The sequence below is a fragment of the Salmo salar genome, chromosome 15 (assembly GCF_965601325.2).
Source record: "Salmo salar chromosome 15, fSalSal1, whole genome shotgun sequence".
In the NCBI taxonomy this organism is placed as follows: Eukaryota; Metazoa; Chordata; class Actinopteri; order Salmoniformes; family Salmonidae; genus Salmo; species Salmo salar.
In genome coordinates, this window is record NC_138305.1 from 88,087,299 (window position 1) to 88,097,786 (window position 10,488).

General features: G+C 39.7%; 1 protein-coding gene across 3 annotated transcripts in view; it reads left to right on the forward strand.

Moving 5' to 3' along the window:
- The window catches only part of LOC106572354 (6-phosphofructo-2-kinase/fructose-2,6-bisphosphatase 2), a 31,912-nt gene extending 23,975 nt beyond the window's left edge, over positions 1-7,937 (forward strand). For all 3 annotated transcript variants that reach the window (XM_014146413.3, XM_014146414.3, XM_014146415.3), the window contains one exon: positions 5,033-7,937. In XM_014146413.3, coding sequence (XP_014001888.1) covers positions 5,033-5,086 — 54 coding nt within the window. In that variant the 3' untranslated portion in view covers positions 5,087-7,937. The remainder of the gene's footprint in view (positions 1-5,032) is intronic.
- Positions 7,938-10,488: the final 2,551 nt, after the last annotated feature.

Genomic DNA, 10,488 nt, shown 5'->3' on the forward strand with positions numbered 1-10,488 from the left:
CACGCTTCGCAGTCTTAGTTGTTGCGGAAGTCGGCCCGATTCTGCTCTTTACTATGTGCATCACTGACTTTACCTTTTAACCCTAGAAGCGCCAACATTTTTTGCTTAAGGGCGCCAATGGAGGTTGTTATTATTATTATTGACCCCAAATTGGTAATGATTGCGAAGAGACACTGTCTTTCATGCAGTAAAACATCATTTGATTTTCAAATACTTGTTTGTGAGCAAATTAGAGCAGATTGTGTTAACAAACGATATATCCTTCTTGTATTTAGTTTCAATACAAGCATATTCTGCATAGTCGCAAATGCCTTTGTATTTTGTCCACAATATACACTGCCGTTCAAAAGTTTGGGGTCACTTAGAAATGTCCTTGTTTTTTAAAGAAAAGCTAAACAAAATTGTCCATTTAAAATAACATCAAATTGATCATAAATGCAGTGTAGACATTATTAATGTTGTAAATGACTATTGTAGCTGGAAATGGCAGATTCTTTTATGGAATATCTACATAGGCGTACAGAGGCCCATTATCAGCAACCATCACTCCTGTGTTCCAATGGCACGTTGTGTTAGCTAATCCATTTTAAAAGGCTAATTGATCATTAGAAAACCCTTTTGCAATTATGAAAATGGTTGTGCTGATTAAAGAAGCAATACAACTGGCCACCTTTAGACTAGTTGAGTATCTGGAGCATCAGCGTTTTATGGGTTGGATTACAGGCTGAAAATGGCCAGAAACAAATAACTTTCTTCTGAAACTTGTCAGTCTATTCTTGTTCTGAGAAATGAAGGCTATTCCATGTGAGAAATTGCCAAGAAACTGAAGATCTCGTACAACGCTGGGTACTACTCCCTTCACAGGAAAAACAAGGACATTTCTAAGTGACCCCAAACTTTTGAACAGTAGTGTGTGTATATATATATATATATATATATATATATATATATATATATATATATATATATATTTGTTTGTCTATTCAGCTAACCATCCTAAAACAGTAACATTATACTATGCTGTTATATTTGGTTATGTAGAATACTAATGAATCATTATGTGATCTTTCTGAATACCCATACTAGCGTACTAAATAGTATGCAAAAAAACCAAAAGGTTTTTATAGTACTGTAATTTCCGGACTATTGAGCGCACCTGAATATAATCCGCACCCACTGAATTTAATTTTTTTATTTTATTATTTTGAACATAAATAAGCCGCAGGTGTTTACCGGTACATTGAAACAAATGAACTTTACACAGGCTTTAACGAAGCACGGCTTGTAACAAAAATAAATAGGCTTTAACGAAGCACGGCTTGTAACAAAAATAAATAGGCTTTAATGAAACACGGCTTGTAACAAAAAATAAAAAATTAGCAGTAAGCTTTAGTTGTCAATTCCTCACGCTGCTGTTTCCAACGTCTTATCATCGACTCATTAAGACCAAGCTCCCATGCAGCAGCTCTATTTCCTTTTCCAACAGCTAGATCAATCGCCTTCAACTTGAAAGCTGCATCATATGCATTTCTCCGTGTCTTTGCCATGAGGGTGACAAAATGACTACCGTAATCAGAATGATGGGAAGTTTGAGAGCGCTCGATTTAATCTAAACAGTAAACAAAAAAGTTGTTGTTTGACCTTAACCCGTTCGGCAATTTCATTGGTCTAATGAAAGCTTCATGCCGCCAAAAAACTGAGCACGTCACAGAATGTGTTTTCTTTTAGAAAAAAAATGGAAAGTTGGAAAAATCCATATATTAGCCGCGTCATTGTTTAAGCCGCGAGGTTCAAAGCGTGGGAAAAAAGTTGCGGTTTATGGTCCGGAAATTACGGTATGTGAAATGTCGTACTCTGAATGCGTCATCTAATGCACGATTGTTTTGACACCTGCCATTTGTTCATTTTGGTACAGCATGTCAATTTATCTGATTATCAGCTGTTAAAACACCTGAGTACGAGAAGACGAGTGAATTCTACTAGATCAGGTATTCCCAAACTGGGTGCAATGCTGTTGGAGGTACACCAAATAAAAATGTGATTCACTTAAACAAATATGTTTTTGTCTTCACATTTTCAACAGGACATTTACATTTTCCAAAGGGGCTATACAGCAAATATGTTAAATTAGCAACTAATGAGCATGTAGAGCCTCACAAGTTAGATAAAATTGCCTTATTTCAGTCTAACGCGGCTATTTACTTACTTTTGTAGCATTTTGTCGGACGCAACATTTTTGTAACTAGTTAGGCAACTGTCCTATCCAAGTTTAGCTACAATTTTTCTGGAAAGTATTTCAGAAATGTAATTGGTTGACGATAGGCAGATGTCTCATCATGCGCTGTGCAGAATATCAGATCTCAGTAATGATTGGAGAAGTGTTTAACATCTCCAGTACAACATCCTTATTATATATACACAATTGAAGTCAGAAGTTTACATGCATCTTGGCTAAATACATTTAAACTCAGTTTTTCACAATTCCTGACATTTAATCCTAGTAAAAATTCCCTGTCTTAGGTCAGTTAGGATCACCACTTTATTTTAAGAATGTGAAATGTCAGAATAATAGTAGAGTGATTTATTTCAGCTTTTATTTCTTTAATCACATTCCCAGTGGGTCAGAAGTTTACATACACTCAATTTGTATTTGGTAGCATTGCCTTTAAATTGTTTAATTTGGGTTAAACGTTTTGGGTAGCCTTCCATAAGCTTCCCTCAATAAGTTGGGTGAATTTTGGCCCATTCCTCCTGACAGAGCTGGTGTAACTGAGTCCGGTTTGTAGGCCTCCTTGCTCGCACACGCTTTTTCAGTTCTGCCCACATATTTTCTATAGGATTGAGGTCAGGGCTTTGTGATGGTCACTCCAATACCTTGACTTTATTGTCCTTAAGCCATTTTGCCACAACTTAGGAAGTATGATTGGGGTCATTGTCCATTTGGAAGACCCATTTGCGACCAAGCTTTAACTTCCTGACTGATGTCTTGAGATGTTGCTTCAATATATCCACAGCATTTTCCTCCTCATGAAGCCATCTATTTTGTTAAGTGCACCAGTCCCTCCTGCAGCAAAGGGGCGGCAGCGTAGCCTAGTGGTTAGAGCGTTGGACTACTAACCGAAAAGGTTGCAAATGTGCCGTTATGCCCCTGAACAAGGCAGTTAACCCACTGTTCCTAGGCCGTCATTGAAAATAAGAATTTGTTCTTAACTGACTTGCCTAGTTAAATTAAAAATCCCCCCCACAACATGATGCTGCCACCCCCGTGCTTCACGGTTGGAATGGTGTTCTTTGGCTTGCAAGCCTCCCCCTTTTTCCTCCAAACATAACAGTGGTCATTATGGCCAAAGAGTGTTATTTTTGTAGATGAAACAAAAATATAAATCTTTGTCCTCATTTGCAGTTGCAAACCGTAGTCTGGCTTTTTTATGGCGGTTTTGGAGGAGTGGCTTCTTCCTTGCTGAGCGGCCTTTCAGGTTATGTCGATATAGGACTCGTTTTACTGTGGATATAGATACTTTTGTACCTGTTTCCTCCAGCATCTTCACAAAGTCCTTTGCTGTTGTTCTGGGATTGATTTGCACTTTTCGCACCAAAGTACGTTCATCTCTAGGAGATGGAGCGCGTCTCCTTCCTGAGCGGTAAGACGGCTGCGTGGTTCCATGGTGTTTATACTTGCGTACTATTGTGGCCTGGTGTCAATAAGGGCAGCAAAGAAGCCACTTCTCTCTAGGAAAAACATCAGGGACAGACTCATATTCTGCAAAAGGTACAGGGATTGGACTGCTGAGGACTGTGGTAAAGTAATTTTCTCTGATGAATCCCCTTTCCGATTGTTTGGGGCATCCGGAAAAAAGCTTGTCCGTAGAAGACAAGGTCAGCGCTACCATCAGTCCTGTGTCATGCCAACAGTAAAGCATCCTGAGACCATTCATGTGTGGGGTTGCTTCTCAGCCAAGGGAGTGGGCTCACTCACAATTTTGCCTAAGAACACAACACATCCTCCGAGAGCAACTTCTCCTAACCATCCAGGAACAGTTTGGTGATGAACAATGCCTTTTCCAGCATGATGGAGCACCTTGCCTTAAGTCAAAAGTGATAACTAAGTGGCTCGGGGAACAAAACATCGATATTTTGGGTCCATGGCCAGGAAACTCCCCAGACCTTAATCCCATTGAGAACTTGGGGTCAATCCTCAAGAGGCGGGTGGACAAACAAAAACCCACAAATTCTGACAAACTCCTAGCATTGATTATGCAAGAATGGGCTGCCATCAGTCAGGATGTGGCCCAGAAGTTAATTGACAGCATGGCAGGGCGGATTGCAGAGGTCTTGAAAAAGAAGGGTCAACACTGCAAATATTGACTCTGCATCAACTTCATGTAATTGTCAATAAAAGCTTTTGACACTTATGAAAGGCTTGTAATTATACTTCATTATTCCATAGTAACATCTGACAAAAATATCTAAAGACACTGAAGCAGCAAACTTTGGAAATTAATATTTGTCATTTTCAAAACTTTTGGCCACGACTGTACTTTCAGGATACATACATCTACTTCTGTGCTAAATTTGGTGCCTTTGTCACAAAGTTTACTATTGAGTCCACATTTTTAGTTTAGCCGCACACCACTACTATACAAAATATATTTTTCATTCATCTTTTTTTAACAAATAAATTATGGTGAATAGTTTTTTGTTGTTGTCTGTTACTAGTTGCTTGCCCTAACATTTTCAGAAGGATCAGAAGGACCTCACCATTTACCCCGTTTGTGCTGTTAGGGTTAAAATTACATTTTTAAAAAATTCTGCAATTTTAGTTTCCCCATTTGACTCATTCAATTTGATAATTTTCTAAAAACAGCTACTTATAAAAACAGAGTAAGCTGTGTCTTGTGCTTGACCTCACCCTCTTGTCTGAGCTCAAGTGTAGCAGAGGCCAGTCAAAACAGACTATGAGGATGGCACCTGGCCTTTGCACAGCTTTGCATGGAAGTAACACTCTATTTCCCCCTCCTTCTGCCTCTTAAAGGAGTCTCTCGACTGCTTCAACCCAGGAGACGCAGAAGATGCTGTCCACAGTTGAAGAGGACCAAGAAGGGTGTCTCCACTCCCCCACATTTTCGCTGCCATCAGATCTGGGTTCAAATACAATTTAGAAATCTTGTTAAATACCTTGAGTGTTTGCTTTAGCTTGCCTGGAGTGCCAGGTGGGTGGTGTTTGCACTTTGGGGACTTTTCCGCTGGTTCCATTGCAACAGGCAAGCGCTATAAAGCACAGCTAAATTATTTGAAATTATTTCAAATAGTATTTGAACCCAGGTGCCCACTGTCTGCTCAGGCTTGCTTCATACCATGCCAGCCTTACCAATTTGATTGTCAAGCAGGAGTTCAAGCACACCATCTTAGCAGCAAATTGGGTATGGAATGTGGTTGTTGTAGTGGTCAGAATTTGTTATACAGTTCCATTTCTGTTGCCATCTGTTAGATAGATGGTGTGTGTGTGGGTGAAGAGCGATATGATTTGAGACGAGCATGACCTTGGGCACACACACTTACCAACAGTCAACGTTTAATTTATTGTGAACAGAACTTTAGAATGTTGAATAGAGGACATCCTTGAGATTATTTGTCTCAGTAGATTTGAGACATTCAGTGATTTGTCTATTACAATGTATTTAATGTGCACTGTAACTAATGGAGAGGGTTGCCACACTGAAAAATGTATAAAAAACAAAGCACTGACTACAAACACTGTCTTATTCTTACATTATTATCCTTTAATTCTACAATGTAGTTTATAAACAATTACTTAAGGTCTTATGAATAATATATTCTCAACAAAAATATAAACGCAACATGCAACAATTTCAATGGTTTTACTGCGTTACAGCTCATATAAGGAAATCGGTACATTTAAATAAATAAATTAGGCCCTAATCTGGATTTCACATGACTTGGCAAGGTCGCAGCCATTGGGGCCTGGGGAGGGCATAAGCCCACCCACTTGGGAGCCAGGCCCAGCCAATCAGAATGAGCTTTTCCTCACAAAAGGGCTTTATTACAGACAGAAATAGTCCTCAGAAAATAACATTAAATTCTCTGGCAACAGTTCTGGTGGGCATTCCTGCAATCAGCATGCCAATTGCACGCTCCCTCAAAACTTGAGACATCTGTGGCATTGTGTTGTATGACAAAACTGTACATTTTAGTGGCCTTTTGTTGTCCCCAGCACAAGGTGCACCTGTGTAATGATCATACTGTTTAATCAGCTTCTTGATATGCCACACCTGTCAGGTGGATGGATTGTCTTGGCAAATGAGAAATGCTCACTAACAGAGATGTGCATAAGTTTGTTTACATCATTTGAGAAATGTATTTTTGTGCATATGGAACATTTCTGGGATCTTTTATTTCAACTCATGAAACATGTGACCAACACTTTACATGTTGCATTTATATTTTTTTCAGTATATGTACCCCTTTAATTGGATAGTTGAATATCATCTCTTTTGAACATTCTCATACTTGACCAGCCTTGTTTCCTCAGTGAGAGTACAAATGCTGAAAGATCACCATACAGGATTTAACATTTTGGCTTAAGAGTTAATGTTATTAGTTAGTCACATGTTACTTTTACATGTTACATTACTGTGTATGTACAGAGTTCACATTTCACACTGCAATTCTGTCACATATTCATGGCCATGTTATGAAACACCCATTTCTTTCCATTATCGATGCATCCATTGCACGTCCTCAGCTAAAATGGCAACATGATTTAATAAGGGGGCAAATATTTTTTAGACAGTACTACTATAGTTACAGTTAATATGCCATTCCATTAACATTTTTGGAATATTTATTCTTAAATTTGCTATACTGACATTTGAGAAAGCACAGCGTAAGCGAAGATGGGTACTTTCATACTTACAGTTCACTGATTGTGTCCAACCATGTGTATTTTGTTTATTACTGCCACATTGATAATGTTAAATTCAATGCTGCTCTAAAGTGCTTCTGTGCCGGTGTTTAGCAACATTACTTTTGTGGCTCTTACAAGACAATGTTATTATATAAGTAGGCAGAAGTCAGTAGCCTGTAAGACTACAACATACTGAATGATATAATGGCATGGTGCTGTAAGATATTTTTAGATCACTAGAATTATCTGATGTAAGTGTAAATAATTGAAGGAATGATGTTGTACTCTGTCAGAACGTCTTGCTCATGGAAGTTTGACTTGACTTGGTTCTCTGGTACGTAATGTGGCCAGATTTATTGAGCTCATTGGGAGGTGTCATACTGTTTAGATGTTTCCACTACAACTCCCTGTCTCTCTCTAAAGCCAGGGCAAGCCTCTGGGAGTGGCTTCCTGGGAATAATAACCTAGATGACTCAATCTTCTTATATTTGACCTACAGTATCTGTGAAAGAGGACTAATACAAGAAGTGTCTCAAAGAGAAGGTGGCAGCAGGGGATTGGGGGTGGTGAAATGTTTCCAGACTGGTGTGTCATAGGGGAAATGGGTTGGTTCATTGTTATACTACCATCTGAAACTTCAGAGTCTGTAACATGAACTTACTGAAGCATACAGTACATTATTCTCACAGGAAGTATTTATTTGGTTCAATCAGCAGGGGTGCCTCCTTTGACTATATTACTTTTTTAAATTTCTGTTATTGGAAACAGTAACGTCCTTGTCACGCATTACCGCTTTCACAGCCTTGTTTGTGTATTGGTGGGCATCTTTCGCAAGACTGCATTGTACTACACTCGAGGCAACCATTTACCTAAACCAACAACACTTTAAGGTGTGGCAACATTGTAATGAAACGTTATGAGTCATATATAAACTTGTATTACTGTATTTGTAAATTAGGACAATTCTGAACTATAGTTGGAAAATAAATAATAAATTGTTGGGTTTTCTGATGTTGTGTAGGGAACTTAAATGGTGCTTTCTATAAATGTGTCAAACTCATTCCATGGAGAGCCGAGTGTCTGTGGGTTTTCGCTGCTTCCTTGTACTTGATTGATGAATTAAGGTCACTAATTAGTAAGTAACGCCCCTCACCTGGTTCTCTAGGTCTTAATTGAAAGGAAAAAACAAGTCAGCAGACACTAGGCCCTCCATGGAATTAGTTTGACACCCCTGCTATAAACCAATGACAGACTGAGAACCAAAATAAATCAGTACTCCACCTATAGCGATCTTGTCCTTGGATGAGTGGTTCATCAGTAATCAAATGTTGATAACATGGCTAGTCTACACAAATGCACTGAACAAAAATATAAACGCAACATGCAACAAAGTATTTACTGAGTTACAGTTCATATAAGGAAATCAGTCAATTAAAATACATTATTTAGGCCATAATCTATGGATTTCACATAACTGGGAATACACATATGGATCTGTTGGTCACAGATGCCTTTTAAAAAAAGGTAGGGGCGTAGATCAGAAAACCAGTCAGTATCTGGCCACCATTTGCCTCATGCAGCGCGACATCTCCTTCGCATAGAGTTGATCAGGCTGTTGATTGTGGCCTGTGGAATTTTGTCCCATTCCTCTTTAATGGCTGTGTGAAGTTGCTGGATATTGGCGGGAACTGGAACACGCTGTTGTACACGTTGATCCAGAGCATCCCAAACATGCTCAATGGGTGACATGTCTGGTGAGTATAAAGGCCATGGAAGAACTGGCACACTTTCAGCTTCCAGGAATTGTGTACGCTCCTTGCGACATGGGGCTGTGCATTATCATGCTGAAAGATGAGGTGATGACAGTGGATGAATGGCACGACAATGGGCCTCAGGATCTGGTCATGGTATCTCTGTGCATTCAAAATGCCATTGTGTTCGTTGTCTGTAGCTTATGCCTGCCCATACCATAACCTCACCGCCACCATGGGGCACTCTGTTCACAACATTGACATCAGAAAACCACTCACCCACAGTACACAATGCCATCTATCTTGTACAGTTGAAACCAGAATTAATCTGAAGAGCATACTTTTCCAGCGTGCCAGTGGCCATCGAAGGTGAGCATTTGCTCACAAGTCGTTCACGACGCCGAATTGCAGTCGGGTCAAGACACCGGTGAGGACGATGAGCTCGCAGATGAGCTTCCCTGAGATGATTTCTGACAGTTGTGCAGAAATTCTTCAGTTATGCAAACACACAGTTTCATCAGCTGTCCGGGTGGCTGGTCTCGAACCATCCCAGGTGAAGAAGCCAGCTGTGGAGGTCCTGGGCTGGCATGGTTCCACGTGGTCTTGGGGTGTGAGGCCAGTTGGACATACTGCCAAATTCTCAAAATGACGTTGGAGGCAGCTTATGGTAGAGAAATTAACAATCAATTCTCTGGCAACAACTATGGTGGACATTCCTGCTGTCAGCATGCCAGTTGCATGCTCCCTCAAAACTTGAAACATCTTTGGCATTGTGGCCTTTTTTATTGTTCCCAGTACATGGTGCACCTGTGTAAAGATCATGCTGTTTAATCAGTTTCTTGATATGCCACACTTGTCAGGTGGATGGATTATTTTGGCAAAGGAGAAATGCTCACTAACTGGGATGTAAACACATTTTTGCACAACGTTTCAGAGAAGTAAGCTTTGGTGCGTATGGAGCATTTCTGGGATATTTTATTTCAGCTCACGAAACATGGGACCAACACTTTACGTGTTGCATTTATATTTTTGTTCAGTTTTGTACAAATACAATTGGGGACAGTAAACAAGTTGACAAGATAGACTTTTATTAGTCATGTTTTGATAATAAGAAGTTTGGTGGGAACTGGATTGGGTGGAAACTGGGTTGCCCTGCATGTTTAACTACCATCAGGAAACATATTTTGTCTGGCCAAAGCATGTACAAAACAGAGGGTGTGGTAAACTAGTGCTCCCACTACAAGTTCAGTGGCATGATCTTGCCTCACTGCATTTTGTGTGCAGAAGTAAGAATTGTATAATCTTACTAAAATGGGAGTGTTGCTCTCTGTGGACCTGCTCTGCAGAGCAGAAATGTGGGTGAAATTGGAGGAGCAGGAGTGGAGGGGAAGTCAGTGAAGAGAAAGAAGAGGCAGACAATGCTAGTGTTAACAAATCATGTTCTGTCAAGTTTAAAAAATTTTTTAATCTTGTGTCTATGTATTTGACAATTAGATTTGTCCCCAAAGTGAAATTGGCCATAGAGCTTTCCACTCTTGACAGACGTGTGCAACTCGAATTTCAGGAGGAAATTTGATATGTAAAACATATCACCTTTGACTCACTCCTATTTTGGAGTGCATCTTAGTCCACTTATCATACATGATGTACAAATATCAGTGGGAAAACACAGGTTGTAGGCTAGGCCATGCAAAACGAACACGCCCCTTGTGAGTAAAGCCATTGTAGCTGACGTAAATAAACATCTGAATAGAAATAAGCCTACTTGCATGTCTACTCCGCCCTCCAACTATAAAATACAGCCTACTCTAG